Source organism: Leucopleurus acutus, assembly GCF_964270905.1.
Source record: "Leucopleurus acutus genome assembly, chromosome: 14".
Taxonomy (NCBI): domain Eukaryota; kingdom Metazoa; phylum Chordata; class Mammalia; order Artiodactyla; family Delphinidae; genus Leucopleurus; species Leucopleurus acutus.
The window spans coordinates 34,115,286-34,133,335 of NC_139156.1; the positions used below are offsets into that span (position 1 = coordinate 34,115,286).

The window sequence follows — 18,050 nt, forward strand, 5'->3', positions numbered from 1 at the left end:
ACCAAGACAGGCAGGAAAAGATGGAAATAGAGAACCTGAAAGACAGATGCAAGGGCTGAGAGCTCACGATCTTGCTGTGAGCACAGGCGGGGAGCAACTTCTGGGATTCATACCATCTTCACTTTAGGAGGGGCTATATTTTATGCCTCGTATTGTATCATTGCTCTTTTTGTCAACATAGGGTCATTATGATTTGTTTCAAAACAGGTATGTATAGATAGTGTGTTACCCCATTCATCAGGAGTCAGGATTTTGTTTGTGAGTCTTATCTACTGGTCCAGTACTTTTTCTTTTTTGGTTCTCATTGGCTGTGTAGCTTTGAGACTGTGTCCTTTATTCATGGGGCGACACCAGAAAACCTTGCTCTGACTAAATTCTAGTTAAACTTGGGTAATGGATATTTCTTAAATGTACCAGGGTAATGACGATACAGAAAAAAGTAGTTTAAGAAAGAAAAATTATTACTGGTACTTTTCTGACATATTCACAGCACATAAGGAGATGACTGAAGCCCTTTAGTGTGTGAAAATGTCCATCTTACTAAACTGTGAGGAAAGCTGATCTCCCATGAGTTAGTGCTGGGTGTGAACTAACCCTCAAACAAGAGAAAACCCCTGTTCACCAAATTCTGACCATGACAAACCTGCCCCAAATGGGAATTTAAACAAATTGATCTGGAAGCTCAGCAGTGAAATTACTTGCTAAGTGTTTACCAGTCCCTACGATTCAGCCATACTGGGGACTTAAGTTGCCACATATAAATAATATGGCCATGGCCAACATCCCCACCATCCCAGTGCCAAAAGACACAAATGCAGGGACCAAAATAGAACTACAGGAGCTGCAAGGCTTTGCCACATCAGCTGGAGACCAAATTACTAAACCCAGAATCATTGGCAGTTGGTTGCTTTTTTTAAAAAGTAATGAAAAGTCTTATAAATCAGAGCTCATCAATCGTGGTCTGATCTGCCTCAGTTAGCTTTTGGAAGTAGCCCATGGAACAGATCCAACCTGCAGGTTGTGTCGATCCTGTCCCACAATCCAGATTTAAATCTCAGCTTTGTCCTTAACCTTATGCTTGAAATATTGGTCCACTTGAAAATGCATGTGGTCGTCTGGGAGAGAAGTAGACCAGGCCTTTAGAAGTGCTGAAGTCAGAGAAGCCCCCTTTAACCTAGTTTTCAAGCCATACATTCAAGTAATATAGTGTAGCTGAAAGTTTAACTCTTTTAAATGACCTGTTGTCTAACAGTTGTGGGTATTTATCTCTGTGCAGATTATTCTCCATTCTTTAAAGAGCTGGAGCAAACATGATCTTCATATGGACCAGTTAGCCTCAGTTCCACAGTCTCAGATTGTTCCTTCACCTCAGCTGGTCATTTTAGACATGTGTAAAGAGGAAAGATAGATGAGTGTAAAACCTTGATTAGTTCCAGAGACTCCAGTTCAAGTTTCATGAAAAGTCATTGATAGATCTTGGGAGTAGCCTTTTTATATATGATGGAAGAGAATGCTGTGTGACATTTATTCTCTTATTATTTGCCTAGATATTAAGCAATGTGACTGTTCTAAACTCTTAAATCAGATTCTAATTGCTTTTATGTGTGTGTGTGTGTGTGTTTTCACTATTCATCCAGAAATGGCAAAATGCTGATCTGAATGGGAAATTTAAACTTCCAACGAAGAATGAATTTATTCCTACAAATTTTGAGATTTTATCATTAGAAAAAGAAGCAACACCATACCCTTCTCTTATTAAGGTAATACGTTAGAATCATTGATATTAAATTTAGGGGCCAGACCTGTTACATAGAAGGGACTAGAGAGATGTTTTCTTGCCTTTGATACTATGTTGATTTGCGGGGCTCACACCCTATAGATAACAGAAAAGTTGCAGAGAGAATAACTACAAGAAATATTAAAAGGCTAGACATTTTAAAACAAACAAAACTACTATACAGCATAGAATCTAGGGAATTGTTTTCTTTGCAGACAATAAAATAGTAAGTCTGGAATGTAACTACAAGTCTATTGAAAGAGGGCTTTTTTCCATGTTCACTGAAGACCCAATAAGGAAGTAGATTTATGCTGCATCATGAAAGTTAGAGATAAGAAAGAATCTCTAAAGCCTGGAAGAGAGCATATCCAGGGGAAGCTGTTGGATTTCCTGCCCTTAAAAACAATTCTTTCTCATTTTGACAGAGCGCGATATGAAGTTAATGGAGTTATAAACCAGTGGGAAGAACGATTGAGGAGGGTGTTTTCTTTTTCAGAATGTTCTTTTCATGTCATTATTTCACACCTTGGGTAGATTGTGTAGAAAAATGGATCAAATTATTACAGCACATCCTCTCTTCTAAACTTTAAAACTAACTCTTTCTAAACTTACCACCATAGACAAACATCTTTCTTTCCCTTTTCTTCAAATGACCTAACATTCAGATTAACTCAATGAGATGAGAATTAGTGTTTAGGACTATGAAATTTAATTTATCTCAAGCAACTAGATTATTAATGAGACAATCATTTTTCTTTAAAAATGACATTTTAATGAGTTATAGGTTAGGTTATTCAAAGAGAAAGCTTATTTACTTTTCCTATTTTTATTTTTTGTTTGTTTTAAATAGGCCATCTTAGCATAAACTAAGGAGAACATTAAACCATTTATATCTCTTGTCAGAGTTTCAAGGTAGTTTCAAGTGAACTTTAAGACTTTTTTTTAAAAATTTATCTGGCTGCGTCAGGTCTTAGTTTTAGTACGCAGGATCTTCTTCGCAGCTTGCGGGATCTTTCGTTGCGGTGTGTGGGCTCTTTATTGCAGCGCGTGGGCTTCTCTCTAGTTGTGGCATGTGGTCTCCAGAGAGCGTGGACTCTGTAGTTGTGGCACACGGGCTCTCTAGTTGTGACATGCAGGCTCAGTAGTTGTGGCACACAGGCTTAGTTGCCCTGCAGCATGTGGGGTCTTAGTTCCCCAACCAGGGATCGAACCCGCATCCCCTGCATTGGAAAGCGAATTCTTAGCCACTGGACCACCAGGGAAGTCCCTAAGACTTTCTAAAATATAGTATGAATGAGTGAGTGGAGAGGCAAAGGAGTAGCTTATTTGTTCATCCTTGGCTGTGTTAGTTATCCGTTGCAGTGTAACAAATTACTCTAAAATTCAGCAGTTTAAAACCACAAACACTTATTTTATCTCATGCAGTTTCCAAGGGACAGGAATGTGGAAGTAGCTTAGTTGGGTAGTTCTGGCTCAGGGTCTCTCAGGTTATGGTCAGACTGTGAGCTGGGACTTTGGTCATCTGAAGGCTCAACTTGGGCTGGAGGATTCTATTCCAAGTTCATTTGTGTGGCTTTGGGCAGGCCTTAGTTCTTCGGTACATGGGCCTCTCCATAGAGTTGCGTGACATGGCAGCTGGCTTACCCCAAAGTGAGTGATCCAAGAGGGAAAAGGAGTGATCAAGGTGGAAGCCACAGTGTCTTTTATAATCTAATCTCAGAAGTGTCGTATCATCACATCTGCCATAATCTGTTGGTCAGACAGAGACCAACCCTGGTCCAGTGCAGGAGAGAGGACCACACAAGCATGTGAATTCCAGCAGGCAGGGATCCATGTGGCCCACTTTGGTGGCTGGCTGCCACACACACCCCCCCGCCCCCAAGGACTCCTGCATCTGTGTCCCTGCATCCAGAAAGACAGGGACAGGACAGTTGGTATTGGCTTCACCTGTCTGTCTCTTCCTCCACTGTGTCCCCATCTCTTTGACCCAGGGTGCTGATAAGAGGGTGATTTCTCTCTACTACTGGAATCACCAGTCATCTCTCCAGCTTCCCACCAGCTGACCCTCTGAGTATGCTTCAAGGCCATGGGACAGCAGTCTCTCCAGAACAAAGCTCAGCTATTGCCTCTGTCCTCCTCCTCTTGAAGAGTGATTTGATTGAAGATTTTTGCCGAATGTGCCTGTATTTCCCTAAACATACTGTTTCTCCATCACAGGATACAGCTATGAGCAAACTCTGGTTCAAACAAGATGATAAGTTTTTCTTGCCCAAGGCCTGTCTCAACTTTGAATTTTTCAGGTACGTAAAATGAATCTAGCTACAAAGCTTCCTATGAAAATCAACAATTACATTTCTGAAAGTTTTCTTTGCTTCCTTAAGGACCTATGTCTGGAAATAAAAGGAATTAGAGTTTTTTAGCCTAGACAAAGGAAAGCTGCTCCTTCCTGTTAAGGGAAGGCTGTAGACTCACCAGAAGTTTCACTGGAGAAAGATTAAATAATTTGGGGTGGTTTTTTCTGTTGTGGTTTTGGTTTTATATTCCTGGAACTTGCCCAGAAGAAGAGGTAGTCGTTACTAAATGATCTTGAATCCCTTCCAGCCCTTTAATTGTCTGGAGCCCTCAGATATTGCTTTCTGTATCCCTGGCTTGGTAGAAGATGTTTAATGAAATTTATGAATAATGCTACTGTTGCAGTGATTTCTCAGTATAAATCTTTAGTTTATCTCTATCTCCTTTTACCTGTGTGATAATGTTATCACTCAATTCAAATTTTACTTTGTGAGTTTGCACTCTATAATTTTATATTTCTAAAATTCAGTGGTTTGTGTTTATAAAATAAACCTATCATTTTTTAATAATGTTCAGTATAATGATCAACTTTTTCATTAATTTTTATTTGATTTGCTTGGCATGAAATTAAAGCTGGATGTGTTTTAAATGTTTTAGAAAAGAAAAAGAATCTCTTAAGTAGGAAGTTAATAGTTCACAAACAAGTATGTTGAGACTGTAGGGATGTAAACATTATTTATTTATAGCATGAGATTCATAGATTATCTAGAGCTGCGCTGAGATTGTTGGTGTTGTTTTTTGTTTGTTTGTTTGTTTACATCAAACATGGGCTTTCTGATTATGGCTTGCTGTTGGTAGAGAGCATTACAAAGCTGGTTTTATTTTTTGATAGTTCAGAGTGATATTTTTAACCCTCTAAGCAGCTTGTCACACTTTCCCATTTGGCTTCTATGATCTGGCTTCAGAATACCTTTTGAGAGACCATTTGATATGTTTGCGTTCTCTAAACTGCCTAGCATAGTTCTCAGAATTTAAAATGTCTGCTTCCCACCAATCCGTCTCCGTGTTCTGGTCTCTCTAGAGGTAAACACTATTAGGTTTCTTGTACGTTCTTAAATAAATTTTCTGTTTGTGTCTATCCTTTTAATCTTTTCAGAAATAGGATAATATTATGCATATGTACAGTTTTTAAAACTCTGTGATCCATATTTAAGCATATAACATCTGGTTACAAAATAATATGTTTTAAGTGAACAAGTGAACCAGGATTTAAGAATTCCGCTTGAATCATGTTCTCTTTTAAAAGTTAGTGTAGGACCCTCTCCAGTTCACCAGCATAGCTGCTGTGGATGCAGCATTTTAGGACACTTCTTGGAATTGCGTTCTGAGCTTGATCCATATGACTTTGAACTCCCAGATTTGTTTTCTTCTAGCTTTTCACTTCCACCTAAGGGTGCCTGTGGGGATGAACCCTTTCAAGGCCTCTCTTTTGTTTTGATGCTTTTGTGAGTTGTGCTAGTAAGTTTCTGAACTGCTTCCTTCTATTTGACTAAAGAAGGGAGTCTGTCATCATGTATAATACTTAAAAAATGAAATGACAGAGTGTTATTTAGATTTGCCAGGTGGAGAATGTATAGCTTTAGAATTTTCTCTTTGATTTCAATTCTCTGTAGCTAAGCATTTTACCCCTATTTTTACTTAATTATCAGTTTTTGATAAAATTTCTGGCTCTGATGTCAGTGCGTCAGTTATATTTACTGTGCTATAGATAGAGTGAAATTTTTAATTTGCTGCCAAACAAACCAAGCCACGAGGCTACCTCAGGTCCTTTGTACTGGTTGTTTCCTCAGCCTGGAAAGTTCACCCAGATATCCCCAGGGCTTGTTCCTTTGCTTCCTTCAGGTCTGGACCCAGATGTCACCTTTCAGAGTGGCCTTGATTAATAATTAATAATAATTTTAATAATAACAATTTAATTTATTAATAATAATTTTATGTAAATTAGCAATCTTCCTGTCCCACTACCCATCACTCCCGTTCCTCTGACCCTGCATAATTTTTCTCCATAACACTATCACCACCTGATGTATCATATTTAAATTTATTATTTGTCTCTTCCAACTAGGCTCTAAACTCTGTGAAGTCAGGGACTCTGCCTGTTTTGTTCCTTCTTTATTCCCAGTACCTAGAGAAGTGCCTAGCACTATAGTGAGAATGTAGTACATGTTTGTTGAATGAAGGAATCTTTTACTTGCTTCTCATAAAGGTAAGCAGTGTCACATAGTCAAATGAATAGGTCATTTGACTCAAATCTGAATCCTGACTCTGCTGCTACTAGCCCAGGTGACATGAGGAAAGTGATGCTTCTTATTTGGGAAACGAAGATTTAAGTTAGGTCATCTCTGTGGTCCTATTTAGTTCTTGCACTCTGTAATTATTTCCTCTCTTTTGTTGCTCTTTCTCACTTAAAAATTTTCCTGTTTTAATATTTTTTCCTAGTTCTGGCTGTAGTTGTATGATGGATATTATCAATTACTTTACTGACAGTGTTCCAGTCTCTTGGTTTGGGAGGAAACTCAAGAGATAAGCTAACATTTTCACAGGTCTTAATCTTTCTCTTTCAAGTCTCAGTTTTTCCCTTGTAAGTTTATATAATCATAGCACACAAACTTCTGAATCTCATCCTCCTGTCCACCAAGGGTATGGCTTGCTTAGAGGGAGAAAGAGGACACACACATGCTGTTATCAGCTCTGTCAGCCATGCCTTCTCCTATTAGCCTAAATGTAGGCATGCGTTTTGGCCTGTTCCTCCTTACCTACGCAGTGTTTCTAACTTGTCAGTTCTACCATGCCATCTGGGGTAAGCAATTCCTTCTCCCTCTTCACCACTACCAGCACACATAGCATATTTCAAGCTTCTTTTTTAAACATCTTGTTTTTTTCCTCATGAGCGTTCGTGTGTATTCAAAGTGTATCTTCAGGAAGTTATTTTAACCCCTGTTCAGTTCCTTGATCCATCTCGAAAGGCCATATCACATTGGGAAGTAATAAATCAGCTATTTTACTGTCAACATTTTCTTCCAGCCCATTTGCTTATGTGGACCCCTTGCACTGTAACATGGCCTATTTGTACCTTGAGCTCCTCAAAGACTCACTCAACGAGTATGCATATGCAGCAGAGCTAGCAGGCTTGAGCTATGACCTCCAAAATACCATCTATGGGATGTATGTAAGTACCCACGTCTTAGAGCCTTCCACTCATCAACATTTTTTATATTGATTTGCTGGAAGCATTTTTGATTGAGGGTGTGAGTTTAATTTCTTTTTTTTGTGACTAATCATATTTTCGCATCATTTAATTTTTAAGTTAGCTCTTACTGTTAAGTATTCAGCAATATGCCATTCATATTATGCAAATTTTCCTTGATTTCTTTTTTTTTAAACATCTTTCATCAGACTGTCATATTTTTCTCCTCAAAACAAAATTGGACCCTGATTTAGGTTTAGACCTCTCCCATTCTGTATCTGAAGTCTTGGTCTTTGACAACAGAGAATGAAGTCTTCCTGCCATTGTAAAACAAAAGGTTGGCCTATACTATTTCCCTAGAAATTCAGATCATGAGGCTGCATATTCATACTCTTCGGTCATGTTTCTTCATTACCATGCCACTGCTTGAGGTATCAAAGCATTTCTTTTGTTTTTCTTTTTGTTAGTCGCTACATTTATGCTGATCCTCTCCATTGCAACATGACATACCTGTTTATCAGGTTATTGAAGGATGATTTAAAAGAGTATACATATGCAGCACGCCTCTCAGGTTTGAGCTATGGCATTGCATCAGGAATGAATGCAATACTTGTAAGTAAAATGAAAACGAAAGAAAAGGCGTCACACCGTTTAAGCATTATGTTGAGCTTGGGAAAACTATTAACTTCTGCATTTTAAAACAAGAAGATTGATGGTTTTTTCCTTGCACCTTTTTAATGATTGAAGAACTCAAGTTAGTATTAGTTCCACTAACAAACGATTTAGTAGAGTTTAGTGCATCTTGTGAACATGTATTTATGCTACGTTTATTTGCATGTTCCTCTGCTTGAAATGTTTAACATATTAATCCTGAAAGCATGTTGTTCTTTCCATGTATTTGAATATATTAACATCTGTAAGTGAAAGATACCCATAGTTACTGTTGTGGTGCTGAATTTTACTTATATTATAAGCTTCTTTATTTCTGCTGACAGTAGTAAAAAGTTCCTGTGTTCAAATACGACTGACATTTTCATTTAATTTATTTTGTAGCATGTATCATTAACTACTTTTAAGTGTGTTTTAAGATAAACATTATTAAATGCATCCCAAGAAATAACTAGATCCTTTCTCTTGAAACCGTTTCTGTTATGTTTCCAAACTTATATCTCATTTCCAAATTAACATCCCTCTTCTAGCACACATTCACCTTCACTTTTCTTAAAAATATGTTGTATGTTTTCATAAAAACTAAAATGAGAGCATGCACTGTGTACTCTTTCTAATTCTATACAAAAGGTTTTAGGGTTTTTAAATTTTATTTATTTTGCAGTGACTTTTTTTCTTCATACAAGTAACTTTTCTGGTAGTTTTTGTTTAATGTATAAGAATATATATAACCTAACCATTCTCAGAGTCCAGGGAAATTTGAAGCTCAGAGGTCAAAATAAAATCCAAATAGAAAAGTAATAATCTATGGTTTACTTTTGCTGTTGAGTTTTAGTAGCATATCACCATAAAAATAAATAATTTTTAATGTGTGACAGATAGGCTTTCTGCTAGTTGTCAGTCTAGTTCCCACGGTACAGGATGTGCTTTCCATGGGCAGTGACCTTCACTCCTGCTGAGATACTTGCCTATCAATTTTCTTTTTCTTTTTCTTTTTTTTTTTTTTTTTGCGGTACGCGGGCCTCTCACCGTTGTGGCCTCTCCCGTTGCGGAGCACAGGCTCCGGACGCGCAGGCTCAGCGGCCATGGCTCACGGGCCCAGCCGCTCCGCGGCATGTGGGGTCTTCCCGGACTGGGGCACGAACCCGTGTCCCCTGCATCGGCAGGCGGACTCTCAACCACTGCACCACCAGGGAAGCCCCTTGCCTATCAATTTTCATAAGGTAGAGGCGTCCAGAGATATTCTAGTTCCAGTGTATCCTCTAACCTCTGTGGGTGCCAGCATGTGGCAATATAATAGTAGGAAATGTGATAATAGGCTTCCCCTGCTTTTCAAAACGTTATGCTTTCAGAAACTATTAAAGTAAATTGTCCTAAGGCAAAATCCAGACAGTACATACAGTGTATCCTTACTTCACATCTGTTTTGCCACTGGCTTTTGGTACATCAGCAGAACTCATCAAACAAGCAAGTAGTGAGACCTATGGACCATTATTGGGCAACATTGGACAAGAAAAGTGGCAAAATGCCATATGATACAAAATTGGGGCTTCCTGATTTCTTAAAAGATGATTTTTTAAAATATTTAAATATAAACAATTTGGGGACATATCCAGTAGTTTGCTAGGTAACCCTCCCCTATGATTTTTACCTTCTTAACACAACTATAAAAATCTTAAGCCTGCCATTCTTTAGAAATTCTTTTTGAAGGTTAAATTTAAAACACATTCTATAATTAATTTTGACTTAATGAGAACTTGAATTTTGATGATATATAGTGTGTACTGCCGTAGTTTGGCACCAGGTAAGTTTTCCTGCTATTGGTTTTGTTTAGGAAAAGCATATGCTTTTGGATATTAGTAAATAAAGATGGTCAGTGTTATCTTCCTAAGTGTCGAACTATATTTATGAGAAATGAAATTCATTTAATTTCTTGTTTTATTTTTATTTTGATACACCTGGTTTGGGGATTTTCTACATGTTTTAAAGTCAAGTTGAAGTTGTTTCATGTTAATTTTAGACTTTTAATATCCTGAACTCTTTCCGTAGCTCTCGGTGAAAGGTTATAATGACAAGCAGCCAATTTTGCTAAAGAAGATCATTGAAAAAATGGCTACCTTTGAGATTGATGAAAAAAGATTTGAAATTATCAAAGAGGCAGTAAGTTTTCTCAACTTATTTTTATAATTTTTTAATTCATAAGGTGATATTGCCACATTATGAACATTTTTGAAAAAGAGGCGAGGAGGAAAAGAAGCATTCATAACCCTGTGGCAGTCATTTTATCCTATCTTTGCTGAATCCTATACTCTATCCAGAAGGAAAGCCTGGGAGACTCTGGTGGACACCTGGCCCCTTTCTCTGTAGGCCCTAAGAGCTAGGATAGCACTGACTTTCAGAGAGGAGCCTGAGGTAGACCTAGTGGCTTTCAGGGACTCCTTGAAGGTTTCATCCAACCTCCATTTAAGAACACTCTAGGGCTTCCCTGGTGGCTCAGTGGTTAAGAATCCGCCTGCTAGTGCAGGGGACACAGGTCCGAGCCCAGGTCTGGGAAGATCCCACATGCCCCAGAGCAACTAAGCCTATGCGCCACAACTACTGAGCCTGTGCTCTAGAGCCCGCGAGCCACAACTACTGAAGCCCACGTGCCTAGCTCCTGTGCTCTGCAACAAGAGAAGCTACCGCAGTGAAAAGCCTGTGAACTGCAACGAAGAGTAGCCCTCGCTCGCTGCAACTAGAGAAAGCCCACGTGCAGCAATGAAGACCCAACACAGCCAAAAATAAAAAATAAATAAGTAAACAAACAAATAAATAAAAAGGGAAAAAAAAAAGAAGAACCCTCTATTCTGCAGGAGGGACCTCAGCCTTCCATGCAGCCTTGTTACATTAGGGCAGACTATTTAGGCTTGATGTATCTTCCACTTAAATTCAACTCATGGTTGGTCCTGTAATGGAAATACGGGATGGATAGCTACTTTAAAAGCCAAACTATGACCTTCATTGTACACCCAAAGAAATTATCATCAGTTTTCAAATTAAGATTCAATATTTTATATATATACATATCCATGTTGCTTGCTTAGAGAGACTTTTGGGATGACCTTACGGTGAAGAATTAAAGGATGCCAAGAGATGGAGGCCTTGAAAACTGGGGATAACTTTCTGAGAGATGAAAGAGATCCCGTAGTGAAGGTACTTAGAGTACATGTCAGATGCTGGGGTTAAAGCAGCAGCCTGGACAAAGAAAAAGTATGCCCAAGACTTCTCTGGTGGTCCAGTGGTTAAGACTCCAAGCTTCCACTGCAGAGGGCACAGGTTCGATCCCTGGTCAGGGAAGTAAGATCCTTCATGCCTTGCAGTATGGCAAAAAAAAAAAAAAGAAACCTTTTGAAAATACAACATGCAATCGTTTTTTTAAATTTATTTATTTTTGGCTGCGTTGGGTCTTCATTGTTGCATGCGGGCTTTTCTCTAGTTGCGGTGAACGGGGGCTATTCTTCGTTGAGGTGTGCGGGCTTCTCATTGTGGTGGCTTCTCTTGTTGCAGAGCATGGGCTCTAGGCACATGGGCTTCAGTAGTTGTGGCTCACGGGCTCTAGAGCGCAGGCTCAGTAGTTGTGGTGCACAGGCGTAGTTGTTCCACAGCATGTGGGATCTTCCCGGACCAGGGCTCGAACCCGTGTCCCCTGCGGATTCTTAACCACTGCACCACCAGGGAGGTCCGCAATCATTTTTAAGACTCAGTGTACACACCTCACTCCTGATACTATTTCTGGTGTTATAAGGAACATATATTTTAATTGAATTTAATTGAAGTTCTGTTCTCAGAATTTTACCTTTTACATTTCTTAACTTTAACTTTACATTTCTTAATTATGGGGACAAAAAACAAAAAAATTACTTTAAAAAAGTAAGACTTCAAAAAAAAAGAAAAAGCATGCTCTTTAGTTTAAGTATGTATCAAAGGGAGAGAGGAGTAAGTCCCATTCTAAATTACATAACTTCGAAAAGGAAGATGAAGCAGATATCTCTGCATCCCATTTAACACATCATTTATGCAAAATGAAGTTTGATTATAGCTGACCTTTTGAAATGATTTTAAAAAGATCGATAAAATTAACAAACCCGCGTCTCCCTTCACTAGTATATGCGATCTCTTAACAATTTCCGAGCTGAGCAGCCTCACCAGCACGCCATGTACTACCTCCGCTTGCTGATGACTGAAGTGGCCTGGACTAAAGATGAATTGAAAGAAGCCCTGGATGGTGAGGCTCTTTCTACTTATAGCCTAATGCTTTCTTCATTCTTTTCTAAAATCATTTTGGTTTTATCCTATTACCTAGTATTTATGCTTTCTAATAACTTGTAGTTCCATTAAAGCCAGCTGTGCATACTGTTTTTTGGGTTTTTTTGTTTTTGTTTTGTTTTTGTTTTTAGAAAAGCAGTGGTGGCCTTTGAAGTGGCTTTTGTATTCAGGCAGTTTAACCACATTTGCTATTTTCAACCTGGGCCCACAATAGTCAGTTATTACTGTTAACAGATTTCTGCAGATGACAGTGTTTTGACCCAAGCACTTACCTTGTTAATATTGAAGTTTTCAGAAAAGGAAAAAAGGGCTGAGCTTGAAAGTCTTATCACACAGAAAGAATGCTTAGGCATTTTTGTTGTTTTTGTTTTTGTTTTTTTGCGGTACGAGGGCCTCTCACCGTTGCGGCCTCTCTTGTTGCGGAGCATAGGCTCCGAACGCGCAGGCCCAGCGGCCATGGCTCACGGGCCCAGCCGCTCCGCGGCATGTGGGATCCTCCCGGACCGGGGCACGAACCCGTGTCCCCTGCATCGGCAGGCGGACTCTCAACCACTGCGCCACCAGGGAAGTCCTTTAATGATCTTTTATGACAATCCTTTCTTATTGTGTATCACTGCGCCTTTGATGACTTTAGTGACAAATCAAGAGCAAAGTATTGAAGGTCATTATTTTATTGGTTGAGTAGGCATATAGATTATAAAATTCATTAACTAGAACAGATACGTTTTTAATCTGGACAGTTAATACACTTTTCTTTGTAAAATGATTATGAGTCACATCCGGTTGTAACAAGCAGGAATTTTACCTTTTTTAAAAAATACCACATAATTGATTTTAAATACATTTTCAAGAGACCGAACCTCCATTCAGCATGATCCAAAAGCAGAGATTTGGGGATTCCCACCCCCTTTGTTAGATTCTGGGTCAGATGGTATATGAATTGTAAGCAGAATTAGTTCTAAAGTTTCACATAGCCGTGTGATGCCTTCCTAAAATGTGTTTTATAAAGAGAAAGCACTTTTTCGGCTGAAATTTTCTGCTCTAATAATCATTCTGTTTTGATATATATATTCATCAATAATCCGGTAATGCCAACGTGGCTTAATCTGGAGACAACTCAATATGAGAGGCTGGCTCCCCCGTGACTCTACGTCTGTCAGCTATCCAGGTGCCAGGGTAGCAAGAACCTCAGAATTCAGTGTGGTCCAACCGCATTTACTGCCTGCCTGCTATGCACCAGGCGCCAGACTGCAGGTGCTTGAGATTAAAAAATGATCAATTAGGTGGGGTTTCTTGGATCAAGGAGCTCCAGTCTAGCGGCAAAGCGTAAATGTAAAACAGATTGTTTTTTGTAGAGGCAAAGAGACTGAGTATTGTTATAGAAGTTTGCAGAGAGAGCTGAGGGGTCTAGTGAAGGAGACTTCTAGGGCAGTGCAGTGGAGTGGGATGGGTATGCATTTTGGAATTAGATTCAAATGTAGCTCTGCCACTTACTAGCTTGATGACTTTGGACAAGAAACTTAAACTTTCTTAACTTCAGTTTTCTCACCTTTAAAATGGGGATAATAATGCATAATTTATAGTTTATAAGATAACATCTATAAAATGTCTGATGTATAGTAAGCACTTGTTAATTCCCTTCCTATGTCTCTCTTTAAATTTTATTCACTAATTTTAGCATCCATTGTAGCATTTATTAGTATGGTGTCCTAATGGAGAAGGGACAACTCTTCTTTACTGAAGAATTAACTCAGTACATGTAAAAGTAATGAGAAGAACAGAAAATTCACTATTAGCATTCCATAATAATAATTGATACAGGCAATATCCACCATTGAATGCTAAATTAGTGTGTAAAAGTTAAGTAAGGACAAAATATTTGTGTGGTCTCAAAGTATTTCCTCCAAAGTAAATATTTAAAAATTATAATGGGAAAAGAAGGCATTGGGGGTGGCTTTTCCTAATTGCTTGTAGAGCATACATGAGTTACTTAATTATAACCAAAAGATTAAAACAGTCCCCTGGCAGACAGCACTATAGCCACGTGGTCAGTGTTTACATCATCAGTATTACAGCGTAACAGCATCATGTGCCCCCGATGTGATGCCCTGAGAAAGACGTATTACCTCTGGGGTATTCTTTCTAAGGATACAGAAGCTCAATTTAAGCACGAGAAAACACTAGACAAGCCCAAATAAAGGGCATTCTATAAAATAACTGAGCAGTACTGCTTAAAACTCTTAAGGTCAGAGCTTCCCTGGTGGCGCAGTGGTTGAGAGTCTGCCTGCTGATGCAGGGGACACGGGTTCGTGCCCCGGTCCGGGAAGATCCCACATGCCGCAGAGCAGCTGGGCCCGTGAGCCATGGCCGCTGAGCCTGCACGTCCGAAGCCTGTGCTTCGCAACGGGAGAGGCCACAACAGTGAGAGGTCCACGTACTGGGAAAAAAAAAAAAAAATCTTAAGGTCATGAAAGGCAAGGAAAGACCAAGGAACTGTTACAGATTGGAGGAAACTAAGGACATATGACAACTAAATGCAAGGTGGGATTGTGGATTAGATCCTGGAACAGAAAAGGGATATTAGTGGAAAACCTGAAATCCAAATAAAGTCTGTATTTTAGTTAATAGTATTGTCCCAGTGTTAACTTCTTAGTTTTGATCATCATCCTATGGTTGTTAAAGATGTTAACGTAAGAGAAAACTGGGTGAAGGGTATATGGGAACTCCCTGTAATATTTTTGCAACTCTTCTGTAAATCTCAAATTACCTCAGAGTTTTTTTTTAAAAAACCTTATAGGTAGAGCTTACTATTTCTTACTCTTGTTTACAGATGTTACCCTTCCTCGCCTTAAGGCCTTCATACCTCAGCTCCTGTCACGGCTGCACATTGAAGCCCTTCTCCATGGAAACATAACAAAGCAGGTGCGGGATTGAGGTTTTAGCAATAATCTTTTATGCATCATTGCAAGAGAAAATTTTACCCTAGTTGTTCTAAGATTACGAACTAACCACCACAGTGTGGCTGTATAAGCACATTAGTGTTGACTCAGGCTTCCCTGCCCTGTGCAGGAGGGTAGGGGAGGGTATAGGGGGAGCAGAATGATCATGGTTAACTGTGGACCTACTTTCACAGCTGTCTCCTCTGTTTTTGCCTGCCTCTTGCAATCATTGAAGGAAATGGGAATAATTATCCCTACTCTGTAGGACAGCAGGACTGTGTAGTAGATAAGAGCACATGGTGTAGAATCAGCCTGGATTCAAACCTTGACTCCTCCGCTTACAAGTTATGTAATCTTCTGAAAACGTCTTAATCTCTCTATGCTCAATTTCCTTATCGGTAAAATTACTTATAAGGATTAAATTAAATAGTATATTCTAAGTGTTTAGCACGTGGAAAGCATTCCAGATTCCCTTGGTAGTCTGTCTTAAAAGCCCACACTCTCTACCACTCTGTTATATTGCCTCCAAAACAATATGCCAAGGTCAGGTGCTAATAAGTGGCTGAGACAGTATTCTTCCCCAGGTCAGTTTTATTCAGAATAAAGCCTCATGCTTACCTCCTTTGCTTTGCTATAGCCCCAGTTGTCTGGTGTGGGTCATTGACGTGGGACCACCTTTCCATCATCAGTACCTCTCCAGCTTTGGCAGTGCCTTTTCTCCAGAATCGAGATCAGTGCTGATGTTGTCTGGGTCTCTGTTTCTCTTCACTACTACCGTACTGACTCTATTGCAAATTGATGAGTTCAGTTTTTATCCATTTGAACAGGATCAAATGTATTTAAGATTTAAAAATCCACTTTTATGATAAACTAGGTTAGTTTGTTTCACAAGCATGTTGTTTCATATTGCATGGGCTACTATCTAATCAAGATACATTTGTGATTTGTAATGTGCTATGACCTATCTTCTTCCACAGGCTGCATTAGGAATTATGCAGATGGTTGAAGACACCCTTATTGAACATGCTCATACAAAACCTCTCCTTCCAAGTCAGCTGGTTCGGTATAGAGAAGTTCAGCTCCCTGACAGTAAGTGGAAATGTTATATCTTTGGTAATGGACTACTTTGACATAATATTGTGTGTGATTACAGATGAGTTGAAGTCACTTGGATGATAATATATAGTTTTATGGTAAAGATCTACTGGGATCCTCTACTATTTATAGCTAGAGGTAGATAATTCTGTGGGAAAATTATCTGTAGGAGTGCCAAAGAGGTAAAATTGGAGGTAGGCAATTATTTTGAAGAGAATGATACTGGAATTGACTGGTAATTGAGTATAGAGGAGTTAGGGAAAAATCACAAAACTAAAGAAATGTTGACTGTGAAGCATGAAATAAAATTTATTTATAAAAAATGTAAATTAGAATTAGGAGTGCATAGGAGTCTTTGGCAGAAGACTCACAGGTGCAGATAACACCATGTATTCATTGCATGCATATTTGATAAGGAATTAATATAAATTGATAATAATATATTGGAGTTTGCAATGTTGGGTTACTTTTACATTAACAGTGGTTTCCTTTGATATAGAACTCATTAAGCATTATTTTCAATATTGTTCAGAACTGTATGGTGGGAAGTATGTTAGACCAGGGATGAGAAGCATTGATTTTTTTCTTTGAACTTTTTCTAAAAGTAATCACTTCCTCTTCTGAACCCCCAGCACAGGTTTTCTGAACCTTTCCTTGTTTAACCTACTCAGCACTTCTTCTCTTGTATTGGGATTGAAGTGCATCTCCATCTCCCCCGTTAGGCTATACATTTCTTAAGGCTGGAGTCTGTGTCTGGCTCACTTGAGTAGCTACTAAAGCATTACCTCAGGATCTCTCTGTTGAATGCTCAAAGGCACTTTGAGCACAGCACTGCTGCCAGTCATTACAGACCTGGTAATGGTTACTTTCAAACTTCACTTAGTTTGTTCCTCAGTCACCACAGCATGGCAGAGAGGGAGAATCAGGAACTGCCATTCAAGGGAATTCCCTGGTGGTCCAGTGGTTAGAACTCTGCACTTTCACTGCCTAGGGCCCTGGTTCGATTCCTGGTTGTGAAGCTAATATCCCACAAGCTGCTCGGTACAGCTGAAAGAACAGATGATTGAATGAACGAACAAACTGCCATTCAAAAACCATAGCACATGGTCATCAGGCAGTGACTAAGCACGGTGTATTTGCTTAGTCACATTTACTGCTCATGGAATAGTTGTCAGATCATAAAGCATGGCCATCTGTTTATAACTTTGATGAATACTTGATCAGCATATCTGAGTTTTTGTCTTAGCTCTCCACCATCCAACTTAGTGCCCTTGGACAAGTCACCCTGCTTCTCAGGGTCTTAGTTTCCTCATCTCTAAAGTAAGGTGTTAGGCTAAGTCATCTCTAAGCACTGTGCACATTTGTGTAAATTTGTGAATTGACCTTCAGTGTGGGTGTTGGTAAACAATATTAGAAATAGAATGCTAGGTAGATACTGGCACAACTAGTCATTTAAAAATTGTTTTGTATGGTTATTAAAACATAGGTAGTATTTCTGTTGAAGTTCTTATAGCTATTAGCTAGTTCTAATCTAGTATGTACACTACATTGTAGATTTCATTAACTATGGATCTCATTTAGCATCAATACTTAGTCATAAAATGGGTTTTTTATAAGTGTTTTGCCCTTTAAAGTCAGTGAGTATTTATAGAGGGCCTACCAAGTACAGATCACTGTATTAGGATTCCCTTGGGTAAGTTGAGTTTCACATTCTTAATGAATTAAT

At 39.0% G+C, this 18,050-nt stretch overlaps 1 protein-coding gene across 4 annotated transcripts in view; it reads left to right on the forward strand.

The window, feature by feature from the left end:
* Positions 1-18,050, forward strand: part of IDE (insulin degrading enzyme) — a 112,851-nt gene that overhangs the window by 81,744 nt on the left and 13,057 nt on the right. For 3 of the 4 annotated variants that reach the window (XM_082855028.1, XM_082855030.1, XM_082855029.1), the window contains exons 13-19: positions 1,638-1,760; positions 3,995-4,077; positions 7,154-7,298; positions 10,035-10,145; positions 12,129-12,249; positions 15,121-15,212; positions 16,207-16,318. In XM_082855028.1, coding sequence (XP_082711154.1) covers positions 1,638-1,760; positions 3,995-4,077; positions 7,154-7,298; positions 10,035-10,145; positions 12,129-12,249; positions 15,121-15,212; positions 16,207-16,318 — 787 coding nt within the window. Of the gene's footprint in view, positions 1-1,637; positions 1,761-3,994; positions 4,078-7,153; positions 7,299-7,783; positions 7,929-10,034; positions 10,146-12,128; positions 12,250-15,120; positions 15,213-16,206; positions 16,319-18,050 lie in introns of all 4 variants that reach the window. The other variant, XM_082855031.1, reaches the window with a different exon arrangement.